Raw genomic sequence first — 24,599 nt, 5'->3', positions numbered from 1 at the left:
CCGTTGTTCAATCCAAGCCAGACACTTCCCTGTTTTCTTCCAAGAGTTTTATTGCTTTAGCTCTTACATTTATGTTCTTAATCCATTTTGAGTTAGATTTTGTGTATGACGTGAAGAAGGTATTCAACTTTATTTTAAGCGAATCTGCATCAGTTGGGATTACATGAGGAAAACAGACCAGTGGGTTATATGTGTGGTGACTGACTAGGCAAAGCCCAAAATCTGTGTAGCAGACTGTCAGAATGACTAGGCTGGACTAAACTCCCGTCCATAGGAAGAATTTTTTCTTGTTTGGAGAAATCTCGCTTTAGCTCTTAAGGCTTTTCAAATGATGGAATTATGAGGTTATCTAGAATATACAAAATTCCTTAATGCCAACACCTAGATTAGTGTTTAATTGAATACCTGGGGACTTTAACCTTAAGTTGGTTGATGTATAAACTGGAACCATCACAATTCACCCTTGTAAATGGCATTCATAAATAACTCCTTAAATGATAGTTAACTTCCACATAAAGATAATAACAAGACAGGCTCAGTGGCTCACGCCTATAATCCCAGCACTTTGGGAGGCTGAGGTGAGAGGATTGCCTAATCCTGTGGGTTCGAGACCAGCCTGGACAACATGGTGAGACCTCATCTCTACAATAAATCAAAAAATTAGCTGGGCATGGTGGTGCATTCCTGTAGTTCCAGCTACTTGGAAGACTGAGGCAGAAGGGTTGCCTGAACCCAGCAGGTTGAGACTGCAGTGGGTGACACAATGAGACTCTGACTCAAAAAAAAAAAAAAGACAGTAGCAAAGTCAGACTTTTGCCTACCATAGAATTATCCTCCATGCAACTTTTTTCCAAGAAGAGGACACAAACCTCTTGCATGCTTTTTTTTTTTTTTGGCGTTTAAATGTGTTTTATTTTTAGACAACCTACATGACATGTTTTTCTTAAAAAAACAATACCTCCACTCCAAATAAAACGGTCACAACAAATGAAGTTCAAGATGACATCAGTCCATTTGTCTTAGATCCTGGTGTTGTGTGGATGACAAGCAGCAGCCAGTTATGATGACAGGTGATAGATCCAAAGTAATTGCCAGATTTGTTACTGTAAAAATAAGGAAAAGCACATTAATGTTTTCCCTCATAGTATTCAGCATTCCCAAGATACAAATGTATTCCCCAATTCAATCTGGGCCGCCACAAAGACAGACAGAAAGCGCAGGGATTTCTTTCTTTTGCATCCTGGTGCAATTTGCATGCTTTTTACTCTTTTCCTTTGATAACCTAACTTAAATGCTCTGTGATACAAAGTTAGCCATTATTAATATATCTTAATGATAGATGATAAAGCAATATAGTAAGAGGAATGAAAACAAAATATGTGTTTAACATATATACACAGACATTCATAACAAAATAAGGAAAAAATATTAAAACTGTTGAAGTCCTCCTTTCTCCAACTGGTCATGGGATTTTGCTGTGTTTATTTTTCTAAAGCACAGGTTTAGATGTTATAATTGTGTACTTAAGATAGTTTCGAGTCAAATTATAGAGTGCAATTTGAAAATAAAATAAACTTAAGTGGTCTTTCATCACCCACTGTCTTCTTCTTTTATATGGGGGCTTGCTGTGTTTCCCAAGGTGGTCTCAAATTCCTGAGCTCATGAGATTCTCTCGCCTTAGCTTCCTGAGTAGCTGGGACTCTAGGCATCTGACTCTAGCACTTGGTTTTTAATCTCTTCACATTTCAGTGGTGTCAGGCTCCATCCTGTCCTTTAAGTCAGTCGTGTAATATGTGCATTACTGATGTTGCTCATAGTGTTTTTTTCTTCTTGGAAACCACTCCTGAAAATAATTTTAATCTTTAAAGACTCAAACTTTGCGTGTTATTTTCATGTTCTCTTTTACAAGTCCAGAGTCAATCTATCTAAGGCACCTTATGCTTTTAATTTAGTGCATTTCTTTTTTTTTAAAATGTAGTAAAAAGCACATAATATTAAGTTTACCATCTTAATCATTATAAGTGTACAGTTAGGTAAGGTTAAGTATATTTACATTATTGTGCAGCAACACTCTAGAACTTTTTCATCTTGCAAAACTGAAACACCTGTGCCCACTAAACACTGATTTCCCTTCCCCTGCCATTAGCTCTTCTACTTTCCATTTCTATAATTTTAGCTATTTGAGATATAGCATATGAGTGGAAACCTTTTGTTACTGGCTTATTTATCTTAGCATAAAGGTACTATGTGATAAGATTTCCTTCTTTTAAAGGCTGCATAAATTCTATTGTATATATATGTCACATTTTCTTTGTCTGTTGACCTATCATTGGACATTTGGGTTGCTTCTTTTTTTTCTTTTCTTTTTTTGAGTTGGAGTCTCACTCGGTCGCCCAGACTGGAGTGCAGTGGCTGCTCCCAGCCACCGCAGCCTCGACCTGCTGGGCTCCGGCGATCCTTCCGCCTCAGCCTTCTGAGTAGCTGGAATTACAGGCGCGTACTATCACGCCCAGCTGATTTTTTGATTTATTGTAGAGATGAGGTCTCGCTGCCCAGGTGGGTCTCGAACCCGCGGGCTCAGGCAATCCACTCACCTCAGCCTCCCAAAGGCGCGGGATTACAGGCTGAGCCACCGAGCCCGGCTGGGTTGCTTCTATCTCTTGGCTATTGTGAATAATGCTGCAGTGAGCATGGGTGTGTAGATATAGCTCTTTGAATTCTGCCTTCAGTTCTTGGAGTTATTCCCAGAAGTGGGATTGTCAAATCATGTGGTAAATCTAGTTATAATGTTTTTAGAACTTCTATACTGTGTTCCATAATGACTATATCAATTTACATTCCCACCAGTAGTGTCAAGAGCTCCCATTTCTCCACATCCTCACAAACACTTTTTGCTTTTTGCTAATAGCCGTTTTAAGAAGTGTGAGGTGATATCTCGTGTTTTAATGTGCATTTCTCTTTTTTTATTATATTAGTCATCTTTTCTATGCATGTTGACCATTTATGTATCTTTTTCAGAAAATCGTCTATTCAAGTCCTTTGCCCATTTTAAAATAGGGTGTTTTTTTTTTGTTGTTAAGTTGTAGAAATTTCTTATAAATTCTGGATTTTAATCCCTTATCAGATATATGATTTTCAAATATTTTCTCCCATTCTGTAGGTTGTCTCTTTACTCTGTTGATTGTTCCCTTTGAGGCACAGAAGTTTTTAAGTTTGGTGTAGTCCCACATAGCTATTTTTGCTTTCATTGCCTGTGCTTTCAGTGACATGTCCAAGAAATCATTGCTAAATTCAGTGTTGTGAAGCTTTTTCCCTGTGTTTTCTTCTAGGAGATTATGGTTTTAGACCTTTTAATTTAGTTTTTTAATCCATTTTGAGTAAATTTTTGTATATGGCATACTGTAAGAGTCCAGATTTCTTTTTTTGAATGTGGATATCCAAAGAAGTGACTGTCTTTCCTCAATTGTGTAGTCTTGCCACTCTTGTCAAAAATTATTTGGTCATATATATATGCAGGGGTGTATTTCTGAGCTCTCTATTTTGTTCCATTGGTCTGTATATCTGTCTTTATGCCAGTACCTACTGTTTTGATTACTGTGGCTTTGTAATATGTTTTGAGATTAGGAAATGGAGGTGTCCAACTCTGTTCTACTGTTTCAAGATTGTTTTGGCAATTTCGGGTCCCTGAAGTTTCTATGTGAATTGTAGAATTTCTTTTCTGTTTGTGCAAAACATGCCATTGTAATTTTGATAAGGATTTCATTGAATCTGTAGATTGCTGAGTAATATGGACATTTTAATAATATTGAGTCTTTCAGTTTACAAGTATGGGATGTTTGCATTTATTTTTATCTTTAAAAAATTTCTTTTAGTAACATTTCGTAGTTTTCAGTATGCAAGTCTTTCATCTCCTTGATTAGGTTTATTCTGAAGTATTTTATCCCTTTTGATGCTATAGTAAGTGGAATTATAATTTTTCAGGATGGTCATTGTTGCTGTTCAAAAATGTATCTGATTTTTGCCTGTAGATTTTTTTTCTGGGATCTTTTGTTAGTTTTACATTTTTGGTGGATTTTTTGGGATTTTTTACATATAAGATTATATCATCTGCAAACAGATAATTTGTGTGTCTTTACAGTTTGGATGCTTTTTATTTTTATTACCTTACTGCTCTGTGTTGAATGGCAGTGGTGAGAGGGGGACATTCTTGTTTCTGACATTGAGGGAAAACTTTTATTCCTTTGCCATTGAGTATCATATTCACTGTGGGCTTTTCATATAGCTTTTATGATGTTGAGGTAGAAATCTTCTATTTCTAGTTTGTTGAGGGTTTTTATCATGAAAGTGTCTTGAGTCTTGTCAAAATTTTTTCTGCATTAATTGAGATGATCATGTGGTTTTGAATCTTTTATTTTGTTTGGTATATACACTGATTTTTTTTTCATATGTTGAAATCAGGTGTAAATCCCACATAGTCTTGATGTATAAGTATTTTAATGTACTGTTGAATTTGGTTTGCTAGTATTTTGTTGAGAGTTTTTGCATCAATATTCATCAGGATGTCAGTCTGTAGTTTTCTTGTGTCTCTGTCTGGTTTTGATATCAGAATATTACTGACCTCATAGAATAAGTTTGGTAATATTTCCTCTCCTTCAGTTCTTTGGAAGAATTTGAGGAGGATTGTAGTTAATTTGTCTTTAAATATTTGGTAGATTTCTCCTTTGAAACTGTACTGTAAATTTTAAAAGCTTAATAGATTCCTGACAGCTTATCATCCCTATAAACAGACTATGGGCACTGCACCTAGGTGTGCCAGTGTGGTAAGGCTGGTTCCTGCCACAAGTTCTCCGTTCTTGCCCTTCCCTGTGATCTAATGGCATTCAAATACATCAGTGAAATTCCTTTATGCTTTTGGCTTGTGTACGCCACCCTGAGTCCCAGTAAAGGTACTTGGTCATGGATTTGCACTCTCGGCTCCTCCACTTGCTTGGTTGAGTCCACTTTTCAGGAACTATATATGCCTCCAGTGTGGTATGTCTAATATGGGCTGCCTCCTTCAGGACCATAAACAATAACGTATTTCACTTTCATAACACTTCGCTATGGTGTTATTCCATGTCTGCATTTGACCCATCATCAAAAAAGCCCATTTTGAGTAACAATTATTTCTTAACAGCACTGAAGCCATCTGGTTCTAGACTTCTCTTTGCTAGGAGGTTTGATTACTGCTTCAATAGCTTGTTATAGGTCTGTTCAGATTTTTTATTTTTGTTTTTTTGTGTGTGTCAAGCATCTCCCTCTGTCTACCAGGCTGGAGTCCAGTGGCATGGTCACAGCTCACCACAGTCTCAACTTCCTGGGCTCAGGATATCTTTCTGCCCCAGCCTTTTGAGTAACTAGGACTGTGATTTCTCTTTGATTCAGTCTTGGTAGGTTGCATGTTTCTAGGTGTGTTTATTTCTCCTAGGTTACTCAATTTGTTCGCATATATTTCTTCATAGTAGTCTCTTGTTCTTTTCATTTCTATGACATCAATTGTAAGAACCTCTCTTTTTTTCCTAATTTTAGTTATTTGAATCCTCTCTTTTTTAGCCTAAAGTTTTATCAGTTTTATCTTTAAAAAAATCAATTGTTTAGTTGATTTTAAAAAATTCTTTTGGATTATTACTTTTTAAAAATCTCTGCTGTAATATTTATTCCTTCTGCCAGTTTTGAGTTTAGTTTGTAGTTTGTTCTTTTCCCAAATTCCCTTGTGATTTTGTCTTTGACCCATTGGTTGTTTAAGAGTGAGTTGTTTAATTTTCACATATTTGCTTGTTTTCATTTTTCTTTTGCTATCAATTTTTAGTTTCGTTCCATTAAGGTTGGAGAAGATAATTTTATATGATTTCAGTCTTCTTAAAGTTGTTAAGACTTATTTTGTGGCCTAACATGTGGTCTGTCTTGAATTCTGTTTCAGATATCCTTGAGAAGAGTATGAATTTTTGTAGTTGTTGTTGGAGTGTTATGTGTATGTCTGTTTGGTTCATTTAGTTTATAAAGTTTTTCAAGTCCTCTGTTTTCTTATAGATCTTCTTTTTGATTATTCTACCCATAAGTGAAAGTTGGGATATTGAAGTCTCTTTTTATTGTATTACTATTTCTCCCTTCAGTTCTGTCAATATTTGCTTCATATACTTAGGAACTCTAGTGGTATGTGCTTATGTATTCATAACTGTTATATCTTCCTGGTGAATTCGGCCTTTGATCATTATATAATGTCCTTTTTTGTCTCTTATGAAAATTTTTGTCTTAACATCTATTTTATTTACGTATGATCATCCCTTTAGGTTGATATTTGAAAGGAATTCTTTTTTTTCATATTTTCACTTTTAGGCTGTGTCCTTAGATCTAAGGTGAATTTTCTGTAGGCAGCTTATACTTGGATCTTGATCTTTAAAAAAAAAAATCCATTTGGCCAAGCTGTCTTTTAATTCGGCATTTAATCAGCATTTACATTTCAAGTAAGTACTGACTGATAAGGACAGACTTACTAGTTCCATTTCGTTAACTGATTTCTGTGTGTCTGGTGACTTTTCCTCCTTTGCTCCGTCTTTTGCTGTTGTTATTTTGTTACGACATGCTTTGATCCCCTTATTTCTCTTTCACAATTACATAAAACATCTTAAAGTTTTAACTATTTTGAACTGATAGCAACTTAATTTCCATCTTATAAAAAAACTCCACTTTTTTACATCCTTGCCTCTCATTTAATGTTATTATTGATGACACCAACACCTGTTTTTTATTGTGTATCCATTAAGACAGATGTGTAATTTTTTATTTATTAAAAAATACTATACCAGATTTAAATGTGATTTCTGCATCACACTACTTCAGAATTCTATATTTGTCTGTGTGTTTACCTATACCAAGGAGTTTTGAAGTTTCTTAGAGTTTGTGTTTTTTGTTTGTTTTTTAAAAAACAGATAGGGCCTTGCTCTGTTGACCATGCTGGAGTGCAGTGGCATGATCATGGCTCACTGTAGCCTCAACCTCCTGGGCTCTAGCAATCTTCCCACCTCAGCCTCCCAAGTATCTGGGACTACAGGTGCATGCCACCATGTTTGCCTAATTTGTGTGTGTATATATATATATATATATTTTTTTTTTTTTTTTTTTTTTTTTTTTTGAGTTGGAGTCTCACTCTGTCGCCCACACTGGAGTGCAGTGGCCGCTCCCGGTCACCGCAGCCTCGACCTGCTGGGCTCCGGCAATCCTTCCGCCTCAGCCTTCCAAGTAGCTGGAATTACAGGCATGTGCTACCATGCCCGGCTGATTTTTAAAAATTTATTGTAGAGATGAGGTCTCGCTGCCCAGGCGGGCTCAGGCAATCCACTCACCTCAGCCTCCCAAAGGCGCGGGATTACAGGCTGAGCCACCGAGCCCAGCTGTGTATTTTTTTTTAAAGAGACGAGGTCTTGCCACATTTCCCAGACTGGTCTTGAAGTCCTGATCCTCCTGTCTCCTCCTGCTGAGATTACAGGCCTGTGTTACCATTTATTGTCCTTTTACTTTAACCTGAAGGGCTCCCTTCATTATTTTTTGTAGAACAGGTCTAGTGGTGTTAAACTCCCTCCGCTTTTGTTTATCAGAGAATGATAATACGTAAATAAAATAGATGTTAAGACAAAAATTTTCATAAGGGACAAAAAAAGACATTATATAATTTTTCCTTAGTTTTGAAGGATAGGTTTAGGTTACAGTATTCTTGGTTGGCAAGTTGTTTTTTTTTTTTCCTTTCAGTATTTTGACTGCTACTCCTCTCTAACCTGCAAGCTTTCTTCTGCTACATCTGATGGTTCAATGGAAACGCCCTTGAATGTGATGAGTCATTATTTTCTTGATGCTTTTGGGATTCTTTGTGGCTTTTGACAGCTTGATTATAAAAGTGTCTTAGTGTAATTCTCTCTAGATTTATCTTAATGGAGTTCTTTGATCTTCTTTAATTTATACTCCCATTTCTCTTCCCAGATGTTGGAAATTATCAGCCATTATTTTTTTCAAATCTGCTTTTTGCTTCATTCTTTTTCTGGAACTCCTATAATGCATGTTTTTCTACTTGATGGTGTCAGTAGTTTCTTTAGGCTTTCTTCATTTTCTCTTTTTGCTCCTCTACCCTAGTAATTTCAAAAGCCCTATCTTTGAGTTCATGAATTATTTTTTCTGCCCAGTCAAGTCTGCTATTGATCCTCTAGTGAAATTTTCAGTTCATTTATTGTGTGTATTAGTTCCAGAATTTTTATTTGATTCTTCTTCTTTTTAAAATCTCTTTGTTTAGATTCTTGTTTTGTTCATACATTGTTTTCATGGTTTTTGTTTAGGTGTCTATCTGTGCTCTCTCATTGAGCAGTCCTATAATAATCATTTTGAAATAATTGAGCAGTCCTATAATAATCATTTTTTGTAATTCATATATCTCCATTTCTTTAGGAGACATGGTTTGATTTCTGGAGATTTAATTTGTTCTTTTTGATAGGCCATGTTTTTCTGTTTCATTGTCTTCTTTTATTTTTTTGTTGGGACTTAGGCATTTGAAAAATTGGCTTCCTTTCTCAGGTTTTGTATTGGGAAGATTTTGTCTAACCAGCCCTGTATAGAGATTCTAGAGCCATCTTAAACCTGTTCTGAGGCTGTGTCTGAGCTCTCTGTGTGGGTATCAGCGAACTGAATGGTTTGCAGGTTTCTACTCAGGAACTCCCCCTGAAGTCTGTGTTACTGTGGCCTCACTGGTGCTGTAGTAAGCCAGAGTACTTACTGGGGCTTCACCTAATGTTTGTTTGTGATATGCAGCCTCTGGTGCATGTTAATCAACCTCTGTTCTTGACAGCTCCAATCATGGTGCCCTGTTCCTGTTATTGCTTAGATTCAGGTAAAACAGAAATCAGACTCTCACACCCCAAACATTAGAACATTGGATGTATATTCCACTCCTTTTCTTCCCCAGGAAGAAGTCAGAAGTTGGGGGTTTTCTCCCTATGACTCTGCACTTTGCTGAGGAGAGGGACTCTGGCAGGCAAATGCCACCTATTTTCTACCAGACATTGATTCAGTTGGTTTCATGCTCTCCTGGAATGTAGGAACCTCTTAACTGGTTTCTGAATTTCTTACACAGTCAACAAATAGGTCCGTGTGTTATTGTTAAATCTATGTCTCTGTGGGGAAAGGAGGGACTCTGGGTTTATTCTTTTCTTTCATCTTGCTGATGTCACTCCTCCTTAGCACATTTTTTTTTTGTATGTTATTATGGCTAGGTGTTTGCCTCTCTCCTTGTTAGATTGCATATCACTTGAGCAGAAACAATTTTTATTTTTAAAAAATGCTTAGTAAAGTGCTTTCCACAAAGTCATGTTTTAAATATTTGAATAAATGCTTAAAAACTAAGTCTTACTAAGGACACATATATTTTTAAATTACATCTTCATTTTAACCTCCCTCAGATGCTTTTGTTTCCTTCCTTCCTTCCATCCTCCATTTGCTACGTATCTGCTGGGTATTGGCAATGTGTTAAAATAGTGAACAAACATTCTGTTTCCACATAGCTTACAGTGAATATCCTGGTTCAATGGCAAGATTCTCTTAAAGTCTATTATTTTTAATTCTGAAGTAATTGTGGTCTTTTAGTAAATTCAAGGAAAACAAGTAGGTGTAAAAGAAAAATGAATTATTATTATTTTTTTTTGTCCTGAATCCCAGTCCCTAGAGGTACACGGTTTACAGCTTGATTTGTCTTCTTCTCATCCTGCACATATGAATGCATATAAGTTTATCCAGCCTGTACTGCAGCTTGTCTTTTTTTAAAACCTAATAATATACAGCCATGTGCTACATAGTGATGTTTCAGTCAGTGATGGACTGCATGTGTGACAGTGGTCCCCTAAGATTATAATACCATATTTTCACTGTACCTTCTCTGTTTTGATATGTTGAGATACACAAATACTTACCATTGTGCTACAGCTGCCTGCAGTATTCAGTACAGTCAAGTGCTATGCAGGTTTGTTAGGCTCTTCCAATTAGGTTGTGTAAGACACTCTGTGATGTTCTCATGACAATGGAATTGCCTAATGATGCATTTCTCAGAATTATTGCTTTTACTAAGAGAAGATGCACGACTGTATTGAATACTTATATAAATATAACTCTTTCTTTTTTTTTTTGAGTTGGAGTCTCACTCTGTCGCCCAGACTGGAGTGCAGTGGCATGCTTCCGGCCACTGCAGCTTCAATCTGCTGGGCTCTGGCGATCCTTCCGCCTCGGCCTTCCAAGTAGCTGGAACTACAGGCGCGTGCTACCATGCCCAGCTAATTTTTTTGTTTTATTGTAGAGATGAGGTCTCAACAAATTGCCCAGGCGGGTCTCGAACTTGGTGGGCTCAGGCAATCCACTCACCTCGGCCTCCCAACGTGTGGGATTACAGGCTGAGCCACTGAGCCTGGCCATAACTCGTTTTTAATTATATTCCATTTTATGCCTATACCGTATTTTGTTTAATTCTATTGATGGGGATTTGTATACTAGAATTTTGAGAGATAGATTGCCTAGAAGTGAGATTAATGGACCACTCATGCATTTTGATGGGTACACTATTTGCTAAAAATTTTAACTGTACATTTTTAATGGCTTTGTGTTTTCTTTTATCATCTTAGCAAGTCTGGAAAAGTTTGAAATTCCAGTAAAAATTCGTTTAAGCCCTGAACCATGGACCCCTGAAACTGGTCTGGTGACAGATGCCTTCAAGCTGAAACGCAAAGAGCTTAAAACACATTACCAGGCGGACATTGAACGAATGTATGGAAGAAAATAATTATTCTTTTTTGGTGTCGGTTTGCTACAGTGAGCTCAGATCAAATAGGAAAATACTTGAAACGCATGTCTCAAACCGTGAGGCAGACTCCATTCCTCATATTAAATAAACCTAAACTGTTATTTCTCATGACATCACCATTTTTAACTGACAGGATTAGTAAAATATTAAGACAGCAAATTTGTGTCTGTCTCTTCTTTGTTTTCCCCCTCCTCAATTCACTTTACCACCTATAACTGTGCTTGTCAGTAGGAGAATTTTTCTGAATCATATTGGGGAAGCAGTGATTTTAAAACCTCAAGTTTTTAAACATGATTTATATGTTCTGTATAATGTTCAGTTTGTAATTTTTTAAAGTTTGGATGTATAGAGCGATAAATAGGAAATATAAGAATTGGTTATTTGGGGGCTTTTTTACTTACTGTATTTAAAAATATAGGGATATCGATGTGAAATTATGTAAATTTCAAATGCTTATGAATCAAATCATTGTTGAACAAAATATTTGTTGCTATGTAATTATTGTCTTGTATGCTTTTGGGAGAAATAAATACACCCGTACTTACGTTTTAAGACATTGAGATCTTGTGAATATATGCCTGTCAGTGTCTTCTTTATATATTTATTTTTTATTAGAAAAAAAATGAAGTTTGGCTGGTGCTGCATGAAACAAAATAGCAGGAGAGAGTCATGATTTAACAGTAAAGGCAATAAATAATACAGCAAGCATAGTATCAATGGATGATTAGTCTCTAATAGCTTGCCATCAAAATGTTCAGTATCTTCTACTTAACTGTTTGAAATTAGGAAAATATCCAAACTTAAATGGAAGCAATTCTGAAAGGGTAGCATTTTAAGAACAAATAATGAAAAGTTATTCTCTATTTCATTGACCATATGTACATTGAGTTGTCTTTATTTATGAACACATTAGTCATGGAAAATTATTCTACTCCAAACTCTGCTATTCTACTTTTAGTCTAGATATTTACTTATATATCTCATTTCAAAATTAGGATTTTAAAAACATAGTACACACTGGTGTTTGTGAGTTTGTGTGTGAGAGTGTCAGTGGTGGTAGATTATTTAAAAAGAAGCACCTTATCCGCTTTTAAATTAAAAAAAAATTTTTTTTTGAGTCTGGGATTTCACTTTGTCACCCAGACTGGAGAGCAGTGGCATGATCATGGGCTCACTGCAGCCCCCCAAGTAGTTGGGACTATGAGCACATGCCACCACATCCAGCTAATTTACCTTATCCTTTCTGCCATGATCTTTCTACACTAGAAAATGAAATAATTTACGGTGTGTTTGATAACAACATTCTAAGATACATGGGAATCTAACTTGGTAACAAGATGAGTTAAGATTTAATGTATAGGTTTTTATGTTAGTGTAGAAGTTATTTGTGATTTTAAAAAATTGAAACATAGTTAAGTCTTTTCATGTGCATTGTTGGTCTGTTGTTATTTCTGGATATCAAGAGTAATATTCCAGCAATTCAGATGTGCTCAAGTCAGGACTAAAATCATAGGCTTCACATAAAGATGTGAACATAGGTCTGTGTAAGATAGTGGGTAAGGAGCCAGGACCATGTTGTTCTTGGTCACATCACAAACATTATGTCTGGAGACATTGCAATACAGTGTTTTGTTTTCAAATATTCTTGTATATTTGTATTATGTTTTGAATACTTCTCTCTTTTCATAGTTTAAGTTTCAATGTTTGGGACAACTGCAAAAAGTAAAAATATAAAAGAAAGTAAATGGAACTTCTATCAGGATGCTGCGATCTAAAAATTAAATCAGGGTTTGTAGCGAGAATTTGTTTATGATGTTTGGTCTTTAGGATAATTGCTTTCAAGTGATTAAAAAAATGTGGTTAGAAAGAAAGCTTTAATGCTTCAAAGGAGAGAGAGAGAGTGACTGGTAATTGTGGCGCGAAATAGTGTCAGATGAAGATGTAGCTTATCATCAGTTCATGATGAAAGTTGTTTCTTTTGAGAAACATCTAATGAGGCTAGTTGAATATCTAATTTATTTGTTTTCTCATATGATTAAATTTTGTTATTTTCAGTCCTAAAATGTTGGATGCCAGGTGTCAAATGCCACAGTAGAACATGAAATTAAATAAGTAGACTTTCATTTCAAACAGATTTCTGTAAGCCAGACCATCTTTAGTGACTTAAAAAATAATACCTTAACATTACCCTCTGAGAAAAAAAAAATTGTTCAATCAAAAAAAAAAAAAATCCAACAATTGTAATTCTGTGATATAAGAAGTACTAGTTTAACCAGGAGATATTTGGGGAGGAAAACTTTTAAAGAGTTTCAAAGTAAATTGTTAAGTCTAATATGAATACCTGAAAATAGAATATAGATCCTAAAAGAATGGTTCCTAAGAACTATTGCTTTCTGGAAATAAGCTATCAAGCTTTTTCTTTTACAGGAAGTTTAGTGGTTTGTAGCATATAGACTGTTGGACACCTGCATTCATTTTTTCACCCCTCCCCTCTGATATTTTTCTTAGCTTAAACTTTGTTCAAAAGTTTTTCCTGACACAGAACAAAACTAAAAGTGGTATCTACTGTCTAAATACTACTTTGCTTTTCATTTGTGGAGTTGATATTCATAATGTTCTCTAAAGCTTGTGGTCTTTTTCAGCAATGTTTAAGCTAAATTAATCTGGTATAACTTTGTGTTTGCTGCTAAAATACTCAAGATTTTGCAGTTTTTAAACAACTAGTCCCTGTGATACAACTTAAATTTTAAAACAAATCTCGATAAGTGGGCTCCTTTTTAGGGTAAGAATTATGTACATCTGTGATGTTTTAAAAGGGGATCCACTTTTAAACAGTGTACATACTGGACTACACTGAAATGTAATGCATCCTTTCTATACTTACAATTGATTATTCACTGTGAGTTCATTTCCAATGTATTACTGGTTATTGCTGTTTTCTGCCTGAAGATGTGTACATCATAAAGATGCTACATAGCTACTTGGTCTGGACTATTTATTTGTAATTTGACATGTTTGAAGAATAAAAATGTGTAAAAATTAAAGTTTCTGGTATTAAAACTCTTAATATCTTGTTTTGTTTTTTAAAACTTCCAGTAAGTCAGCCTTAATCAGCATTCTTGAAATACTGGTTCAAAAGGAGTTTGGGGCATTTTTTCTCTTGGCCTAGCAATCATTTGGAAGGGAACGTCATTCTAAAAATACTGTTATTAATCTATTTTGCAGCTTTCTTGTATTCTGACTTTACCATAACCCTTCCTGAATTGCTCCTTTCCACTTCTCCCTTTCCACAAAAGCTGCTGTCGGCATTTTTTTTTTTTTTTTTTTTTTTTTTTTGAGTTGGAGTCTCACTCCGTTGCCCAGGCTGGAGTTTTTTTATGTTTAGTCAAGGCAAGCTACAAGTGAGGATTTCTCTGCATTGACCACATTTGTGGAGTTTCTCCAGTATGAATTCGTTGTTTACTAAAGGATGAGGTTATGGCTAATCCTTCACATTAATTATTCTTTAACTTGCCTGTTGAATAAGAGAATCAGTCTTTAGGAGACTTTAGAAAACTTTACCAATACTTTACGGTTATAGGATTTCTTGTATGATTCTTCACATGTTGAGGCAGCAGTTCTCAAACTTTTCAGGACCCCTTTATGCTTTGAAAGAAATTACTGACAGTATTATTTGGGACGCTGGAAAGATTTCGTTTATGTCGCTTATACTGATATTTTTAAATGCCACAAGCTCTTTGTTGTTTCTAGAGTTTGTACTTTACCACAAAACATGTAGAATGTAAATCATTCACTTTGATTTTTCTTAATGAACATTATAATGTTACAAAAAAAAAAACTATGAGGGACAAAGGAAAGGAATTCACAGGAAGGGGTGACCCCTAACTTCCCACTGAGAAAATAAAATCATAGCTGTGTGAACATAGCTGTGAAAGACCTGTGATAAATGGGAAGTCTCGTATTCTTCACCAAAGTAGAAATGTGCTGCTCTGAAGCTCCCACATGATGTCAGCTTCCCAGCCCCACTGTCGACTACTCTCTTGGCTTGAGTAATTCCACAAGAGCCCAGGGATCAGTCCCTTATTCTGCCGGGTGCCCTGTCTGCCCTGCATAATATCTCCCTGCTCAGCTTGTTGACAGCATTCTCACCTACTTGAATATTTTCTGCCTTGAGAGCATTGGGGCTAAACCAGAAAAAGTTTCCACAAATGCAAGGAAAGATGGCCATTCTGTAGCCATGGCCAAAAGTAGCCACCAGAATTTTCTTTTACATTTGTTCAGCCAATTAACACCTCATCTCATTTAGTAAAGCATGGTGCACCAGACGCTGAAAAAACTCTCCTATGTTTTGCCCATTAATTCCAGGAATCTGTCCTTAGAAAATACTTGACAGGCCAGGCACAGTGGCTCACGTCTGTAATCCAGTACTTTGGGAGGCCAAGGTGAGAGGATCACTTGAGCCCAGGAGTTTGAGAACAGCCTAGGCATCAGAGTGAGATCTTGTCTCTACAAAAAAATAAATCAGGCAGCTGTGGTGCATGCCTGTTGCCTCACCTACTTGGGAGGGTGAGGCCGAAAGATCTGCCTGAGCCCAGGAGGTGGAGGCTGGGGTGAGCAGTGATTGAACCACTGCACTCCAGCCTGGGTGACAAGAGTGAGACTCTGACTCAAAAATAAAATAAATAGATAAATAACTGAAGTGGTGTGAATTGAGATTGTTTCCACAAAGACCCTCGTTGTGAAGTTGCTTATAATAAAGCATCTATTGGAAACAATTTAAGTGCTCAAAAGTAAAAATACAGTTAAATATTGTAGAACATCCACTTGATTGTATAGGCAAGAAAAATGCTTGTACAGCTTTTTATGTTGTGAGGATTATTTCATATAAATTATTTGAGGGGAAGAAAATGGGAATCAAAATTCAGTAGACACTTCAGGTCTTAAAATGTGTGTGTTATGTGGATATTTCACAGAAAAGTTTTGAAGAAATGTGCCAACATTGACAGAGAATTGTAACTAACATTTTTTTCTTCATACTTTCCCTTTTAAATTCTTTACATTGACTTTACTTATTCCTGCAATAAAAATTCAAGCTTGTGTGAAGAAGACTACTTAAAATATGGGACATAAGCTTTAACATTTTTTTGTTCTAGCAATATTATCAATTTTGAAGAAACAGTATTGTAAATGTCTCATGTTCCATTCAAGAAGTAACTAAAAACCCTTTTATTTTCTAATCTCATATATCTACATATTTTTTGAAAGTCCTCTTCAGTTATACCCTTGTTTATCAGTTTATCTCTGTCCTCTATACATGCATTTTTTTTCTGGTAATTCTTTCCATGCTCTGCATGTCTGTCTTATCTTTTTTTTTTTTTTTTGAGTCAGTTTCATTGTGTTGCCCAGACCCTGGAGTGCAGTGGCACGCTCACGACCACTGCAGCCTTGACATGCTGGGCTCAGGTGATCCTTCCACCTCAGCCTTCCAAGTAGCTGGAACCACAAGTGTGCACCACCATGCCTGGCTAATTTTTCTTGATTTATCGTAAAACTGAGGTCTCACCAAGTTGCCTAGGCTGGTCTGGAAACCCTGGGCTCAGGCTATCCTCTCACCTAAGCCTCCCAAAGTGCTGGGATTACAGGAATGAGCCACCACACCTGGCTTATTTTATTTCTTTTACTTTTTTTTTCGAGTCAGGGTTTCACTCTTGCCCAGGCTGGAGTGTGGTGGCATGCTCATGGCTCACTGCAGCCTCAACCTCTTGGGTTCGGATGATCCTTGTGCTTCAGCCTCCTAAATAGCTGGATCTACAGGTATGAGCCACCATGCCCGGCCAATTACTTTGAGTATTATTATTTTTTTGTAGAGCCAAGGTCTCACTATGTTGCTCAGGCTGGTCTCAAACTTCTGGTCTCAAGCTATCCTCCTACCTCAGCCTCCTAAAGTGCTGGGATTACAGGCGGGAGCTACAGCGTTTGGCTTTATTTTCATGTTCTTAATCTGATTTTTCTCATATTTACTGCTTCATTTAGGGGATCTTGGCCCCTACACAGCTCTTTTCTGAAATCTCACATGTCCAATTTGCCATGTGCTTTTCCCTTCTCCTTTTAAATGTAGAACTTTATCACTGTCCATATGATAGTGATAAATATATCCGGATGATATATTTTCTTTAGATCATCCATTTAAAAAAGAGGAGATAATTTGCTAATTTTTTAAAACAGCTTCCACTTTTATTCTATCTTTTTCCCGAAAGTTACCCAATTCTTGTTTGCTTTCTGATTGTCTTTATAAGAAGAGATTAGGACAGACCTACATAGAAGGAAGACTGTGAGATGAAAAGTCAAGGAGAGATGTCTCAGAAGAAATCAACCCTGCAGACACATCTTGATCTCATACTTCTGGCCAACAGAATTGTGAGAAAATAGATTTTTGTTGCTTAAGCCACCCAATCTGTGGTGTTTGTTGTGGAAGCTCTCACAAACTAATACAGACAATAATTAGATTATGTTATTGATTCTGTACCTTGCCTTTTTTATTGTAAACATATGTTGGATCTCTTCCTGTGTCATCATGCATAAATTGGCCTAATGAATAAACAGTCCTCATTTGGGAGGCTGAGCTGAGAGGATTGCCTGAGCCCACAGTTTCAAGACCAGCCTGGGCAACTTGGTGAGACCTCATCTCTACAATAAAAATCAAAAAATTAGCTGGACGTGGTAGTGCATGCCTATAGTTCCGGATACTTGGAAGGCTGAGGCAGAAGGATTGCCTTAGCCCAGCAGGTTGATGCTGGGGTGACCGTGAGCATGTCACTGCACTCCAGCCTGGGTGACAGAGTGAGACTTCAACAAAAAACAAAAAACAAAAACCCACAAATAATCCTGTTAATGACTGTGTAGTATTCCACAGAGTGGGTGTTTTATAATGTACCTAACCATTCTGGGCACTTAGGTTATTCCAAGTTTTACTATTAGAATCAGTGTGATGACATACAGCTTTTACTGGCATTTTTGTGCATAAATGAAAACTCATCTACAGGATAGCTTCCTAACAGTGGAATGACTAGATCAAACTTCAGCAGTTTTGTAAGCTATCAGACTATTCAATTGTCATTTTGCTTTAAATATATGTGTGTGTGTGTATATATATATATATATATATATATATATATATATATATATGCTGACTTCTCAGATACATTTAAATTCCTGAGGACATGGTGCTTTAGCAATCTTTTGTACCAAGTCTAGTGTCATATGTCTTTCTTCCAAGAAATTCTGAGTGAGAGTTGGCTATAGTATTCGTTTTCAGAAGTTAGCCTTTAATCCCGGCTGAAATGCAGGCAGCAAGGGGAAAGATTGTGTGCCGTGTGACCCAGGCAGGTCTTGTCCTTCTGAGCCTCTGTGGACCCTTTGTTAGGCTTTTGGTTGTGTGCATCCTTCTTTCTTTGCTCCCTCCCCTTCCTCCCCTCCCTGACTACAGATAATAATTTAATATGCCTTCTGAGTCATTCGAGGGACTGTTTTGTTCTGCTGTTTCCCAGGAATACACTAATAATGAGTCAAATAGAAATGGAGTGTGATGTAAAATCTGAAGGCAGCTTTGCGTTTGCGTGTCGTCTTCTCTGTGGCATTTACAGGAAGCAGCAGGGCTGCGTGGGGGTGACTGATGCTGCTGTCAGCGACCAGCGACCACCCTACTCTCTTCTGTAAATCAGCAATCTATGGTGCCGTCCACCACACAGCTGACGCGTACCAGCTCTGGGCTTCCTGTTGTCCTGAAGTGGCACAGACACAGAGCCTCTCTTGGACACAGTGATGACGTCTACTGTGGCGGCAGCGCTATCTCCCCAGGTAGGGAGGTTGGAGAAGGCAGACTCGCCAGGGCAAGGCCCCTATGGACACTAGTCACTGTGTGTCCTTAATGTTGAGGCTGACAATTAGGTACAATTACGGATATGTGAAAAAAGGACAGTTTTCAATTTTAGCATCGGTAACAAGAATTGCTTTTTGAAATTTATTATTGGTGTCTCCCTCCCCCCCCCCAGTCCTTCCTGCTCTTTCTTTTGCTTTAAAGATACAGGAGGATGATCACTTTTATTGGAAATACCTGTGGAGAAGCCATGCTCTGCAAGACATTAGCCATCCTCAGGCTTGTGAGTGCTGCAATAGTAACGGTTCAAACAGACTTTGCTAGGTCTTTGATGCATGTTACCTCCATGAGTCCTCGTGACAGTGACACACAAATAGCGTCCTTATTCACATTATTTACGGATGAGGAATCTAGGGATTACAGCGGTTAAAGGAATAAGTGACAGAGCTGGGTTAGAGCCCCAACAGTCCAAAGCTCACTGCAAATTAGTTTATTTTTTATTTTACTGTTGTGGGGTACCTGTGAGGATTTGCTATATAAGTAAATTGCATGCAGGTGAGGTTTGGGCTTCTAGCGAGCCCTCTCTCCCCCTGGTAGAGGACAGGGTACCCAGTGGGTGGCTGTGTGCCTCTTACTCCAGTGCAGTCTAGTTTGATGAGTTTGATCTCCCAGAAGAGTTGGCAGCTGGAGGCTGTCCAGCCTCTAGACTGGGACTCCAGCTGCCAAACCTTCCTGAGCCATCCTACTGGTTCCAACTTGTTGACTAACTCTAGACCCCTCCTCCCTGTCCTAGTGCTTTGCTGACATGTGACGCTCACATTATTTTGCCCACCTAGTTTGGGCACCTTTTTGGACTTGCCCCAGTGTCCAAGCATGGCGCTACCTATCTGTCCTGAACAGTTGGTGGCAACACTCAGCTGCTGGCTCACTGTCTGCCCAGCCGCCATGCCAGGTACTTTATAGAGAAGCAGGTATAAATGAACATGGTGGATACATGAAGGCTGCTATATTCTTAGAGTGAAGTTTTGTTAACTTTGACTTAGAGCAGGCAACAGAATCATCCTGTTCTTGATACTTCAGTCATTCTGGCTATTTTTAGTTTGGTCTGCATATTAAAATTAGGGTCACATTTCCAGCTTCAGTTTTCCGTGTAGGGCATTTCTTTTTAAAAAATAGTTTAACTAAGGTGTAATTTACGTACCATAAGAGTCATTTGAAGTGCATAATTCAATGATTTTTAGTAAATTTACACAGCTGGGCAATCATCACCATAACTAGTTTTAGAACATTTTCCTCACCTCACAAAGATGCCTCATGCCCACTTAGAGTTACCCTGGGGGCTACTTTCGCTCCTTCCTGTCCCTTGGCTCTGGACTTTTAAATAATTTTATAGGGAGGTGGACAGAATTTGCACATGGACCTTCTGGTCCCTTCCCGTTAACCTCCAGCTGTGGTGTCAGTTCTGACTGGTGTAGGGCATTGTTGCTAATAGCCTGGATATTGGTTCTCTCAGCCTCTCCTGGCTTCCGATGCTGGCTCATTCGGGTGAACTCAGACCCGGCGGTCTGTCACCTGGTGACTTCCCCTAGAGCCTCCTGACATGGGTCTCTAAGGGAGCACTGACACCCACTGACACCCAAGCAGGATTGCCTCCTTCCCCAGCCCTTCTCTGGGTTCCTTGCTCCTCGATGGGGAGATTCCAGGGGGAGGAAAAGATCACTGACTGGCATGACCTTAGCGACTTCTGGCAGCCTTTTCTGGGCCACTGTTATCCTAGACCTACCACCATGCCCACGCCCACCTCTGTGCTGGGGAAATGGTGGCGGTGGTATTCAGCTTCCAAGGTGTCTCCTGACTCAGGGGACTGCACTGCCATCTTTCCACAATCTTTCCGGTTTTGGTAACTCTGGAGGGGTTCGCCAGTCCCGCCTACAGATGAGATGTAAATGTATCCTCCTCACCCTGGGAGGTGAGTCCAGGACAACATCCTGGGTTTCTATGTTCCCTAGACACCTTCTTTCTGCCCACTGTATGTATTTATTTAATTTTTTTGGTTTGCAAAAGATGCCAGTGCAGACCTGCCTCATAGGAATTGCAGTGTGGATTGGGATCCTCACACCGGGAAATGGACTGCTTGAACTGAGAGCCCTGGGGAACAGAGTTGCTTCTGTTTGGGTCCTTCACCTTCTGTTTGGGTTCTTCACATTACCAGTGTTACAAGCTCACGTCCAGTCCTGAGGCTGAGGAAGACTGAGGCTCAGAGGCATTAAGCAAACTTGACATGGTCACACAGCAGAGATTACACACCAAGTAGGTCTGACTCCTGACTTGGGAGTCAAGAGGAACAAGGACGAAACCAGCAGCTACCTATTTGTCAACACCAGGGAAAGAGATTAAAATGATGGTACAGTTCTATGATGGAATATTATGCAGTCATTACCATGTATCTATTTAAAATATTTGAGTATCTGCTGCAGTTAGAATCCATGGCTAAATTGAGTTTATAAATGCTTGAGTGAAAAATTAAGAACAAGTCGGGCACAGTGGCTCACGCCTGTCATCCCAGCACTTTGGGAGGCGGAGGTGAGAGGATTACCTGAGCTCAGAGGTTCAAGACCAGCCTGAGCAACATGGCTAGACTTCGTCTCTACAATAAATCAGAAAATTAGCCGGGTGTGGTGACACTGCCTGTAGTTTCAGCTCCTTGGAAGACTTACCTGAGCCCAGCAGGTCGAGGATGTGATGGCTGTGAGTGTGCCACTGCACTCCAGCCTGGGCGACAGAGTGAGACTCCAATTCAAACAAAGAAAAATTAAGAACAGTGTGAGCTATGTAATACACATGCATTCCACAGAGCTCTGCACATGACAGGAACCACACAAAGAGGAGAATGGTGATGAAGGGAATGAATTCTTTTGGGGGGTGGCAGGGGAGGAGGTCTTGCTCTGTTGCCCAGGCTGGAGTGCAGTGGCACAATCATAGCTCACTGAAACCTCAAAGTCCTGGGCTCAAGCCATCTTCCCATCTCAGTCTCCTGAGTAAATGGGACTACAGGTATGCACCACCACACCCAGTTAATATGCATCGTTTTTCTTTCCTTTTTTTTTTTTTTGTAGAGACAGGGTTTCACTATATTGCCTAGGCTGGTCTCGAACTCCTGGCTTCAAGCGATTCTTCTGCCTCAGCCTCCCAAAATGTTGGGATTACAGGAGTGAACTATCATACCTGGCAGGGAATGAATTTTAAAAGTACTATTGATAAATGTAGATATGACATAAACAAAAACATGTCACTAACTGAGGAATATGGCTGACTCAGCTCTTTCCACCTTTAAAAATGTTAACAACTAGAGTGATGCTTATGATGAAATTCCCTAAAGCCAGGAGCATCTAAAGGTATAATATATAAAGCACAGTCTGATCCCAATTTTACAAAAAGGCACATATAAGTGTATACAAATGTAATAAAAACTAGGCTATCATTTTCTGATTTAAAGCTTTCTGTATTTTCCACTTTTTTTGTTTTGTTTTGTTTTTTTGAGTCGGAGTCTCACTCTGTTGCCCAGGCTGGAGTGCAGTGGGAAAATCACAGCTCACCACAGCCTTGGCCTGCTGGGCTCAGGTGTTCCTTCCGCCTCAGTCATCCAAGTAGCTGGAACTACAGGGACGCGCCACCACGCCTGGCTAATTTTTTGATTTATTGTAGAGACAAGGTCTTGTCAAGTTGCCCAGGCTGGTCTCGAACCCCTGGGCTCAGGCATCCTCTTGCTTCCGCCTCCCAAAGTGCTGGGATTACAGGTGTGAGCCACTGCGCCTAGCCACATTTTCCTGAATGAACTTCCTTCGATGGTTTTGAAATAGGAGAGGAGCAAACCTAAAGAGCAAGGGCGTGCTCATCTGGCAACTGTCCCCCAGAAACTGCATTTACTGTGTTGTAAGTTCCTTTATTGTAAGGGACCCCAGTCTCCCTGGACCGGTGTTTAATACAGATTGAGCTCTAATCTGATAACCAGCCACAAACCATAATCATATCACTGTGTCACAGTGCTTCAGCTTTCCTAGGTAATACTTTTCATTCCATTTCTTTAAAAAAAATTATATTTTTAAATAATTTCAGACTTACAGAAAAGTCGAAGAAATAAGAATTCCAATATGCCCTTTATGCAAATTCTTCCAGTGTTAGCATTTTACCATATTTGCTTTCTCATTCTTTCCATTTTTTTCTGACCCATTTAAGACTAAGTTGTAGACATGATGCTCTTTTAATCCTAAATATTTTAGAGTCTGTATCCTAAAAAAAAATGACATTATCGTGCATGACCACAATTGCCCCAATCAGTGAGTTAACAATTATATAGTGCTCTTTTCTAACCCATAGATTTTATTCAATTTTTTTTTTTTTTTGAGTTGGAGTCTCACTCTGTCACCCAGACTGCAGTGCAGTGGCTGCTCCCGGCCACCGCAGTCTCGACCCGCTGGGCTCCGGCGATCCTTCCGCCTCAGCCTTCCGAGTAGCCGGAATCACAGGCATGCGCTACCATGCCCCGCTGATGTTTTGATTTATTGTAGAGATGAGGTCTCGCTGCCCAGGCAGGTCTCGAACCCGCGGGCTCAGGCAATCCACTCACCTCAGCCTCCCAAAGTCGCGGGATTACAGGCTGAGCCACCGTTATTCAATTTTTTTTCCAGCTGGCTTATTAATATCCTTTCAGATGAGAGAAAAATAGAGAAATAAATAAACCCACCTCCCCTGGGGCCAGGATCTAATTAAGATGCTAGTGTTTTCATTCCTAGTTGGGGCGTGGGGCATTGCTTAGAGGCCCTCTCAGGGACCAGCATTAGCAAATACATATATGTATTCACACACACACACACACACACACACACACACACCCCTATATTACTATCTATATCTGTCTTCCTACCATTCATTCATTCATTCATTCATCCTACAACCTGGAGTTCATACTGCTACCTCCAATACTAGCCCAGCGCCCCACCGGCTTCATTCTGGCCTTCCTTCTCTCCATGTTTGTAACACTGTTTGATTAATTACTTAATTTTAAATATTTTTGAGTTGGGGTCATTCCATTACCCAGGCTGGGGCGCAGCGGCACAATCACGGTGCACCACAGCCTCGACCTCCTGGGTTTAGGTGATTTTTCCGCCTCAGCCTCCCGAAAAGCTGGGGCTACAGGCACACGCCATCACGCCCGGCTAATTGTTTAAATTTTTTGTAGAGATGGGTTCTACTATGTGGCCTAGGCTGATTTTGATCTCCGGGCCTCAAATGATCCTCTTGTTTTGGCCTCCCAAAGCACTGGGGTTACAGGTGCGAGCCACTCCGCCGGGCTTTAACGCCCTTCTTCAGCAATGAGAAACCTGGCTCCCATTTTCAGAGTGTAGTCACTCAAATGCTCAGTCCTAGAACACATAGAAAGTCACTTCAGAATGGCTAACCATGCCACTGTGGAAAATGAACATATAAACTAGAATTCAGTATTTGTTTGCAGTTCATTTTTGTCTTTAGCTTGAGGGGATATGGTCAAAATTTTGAATTCAGAAGTTACTCGAGTGTTTAATTCCCTGCAGTGTGTTTATATTATTCACTTGGAATAGCTAGTCTATTTCTTCTTACTTTCAATTTTCCCATTCCTTCTCATCTCTCTCCCTCTCCCTCACCCCCATTTATTTATTTGAAAATTTTATTGAATATGTGGAACATTATCAACTGGTTCTAAAAAGTCATCATTATATGAAAGGGTATACTCAGGACAGCGTCCCTCCTCACTCCCTCTTGTCCTGCACCCATCCCCTAATCCTTTAACTCTCATTACTTCTCACCTCCTGAAGGTAT

General features: G+C 38.8%; 1 protein-coding gene across 2 annotated transcripts in view; it reads left to right on the top strand.

Annotated features, from left to right (window-relative positions):
* Nucleotides 1–11,026, top strand: part of ACSL3 (acyl-CoA synthetase long chain family member 3) — a 74,863-nt gene extending 63,837 nt beyond the window's left edge. For both annotated transcript variants that reach the window (XM_008054764.2, XM_021710759.1), the window contains exon 16: nt 10,689–11,026. In XM_008054764.2, coding sequence (XP_008052955.1) covers nt 10,689–10,846 — 158 coding nt within the window. In that variant the 3' untranslated portion in view covers nt 10,847–11,026. The remainder of the gene's footprint in view (nt 1–10,688) is intronic.
* Nucleotides 11,027–24,599: the final 13,573 nt, after the last annotated feature.

This window comes from Carlito syrichta, unplaced genomic scaffold, assembly GCF_000164805.1.
Source record: "Carlito syrichta isolate Samal-C Ts95f unplaced genomic scaffold, Tarsius_syrichta-2.0.1 Scaffold301168, whole genome shotgun sequence".
Classification (NCBI taxonomy): Eukaryota; Metazoa; Chordata; class Mammalia; order Primates; family Tarsiidae; genus Carlito; species Carlito syrichta.
This window is presented reverse-complemented; position numbering and strand designations above follow the sequence as displayed.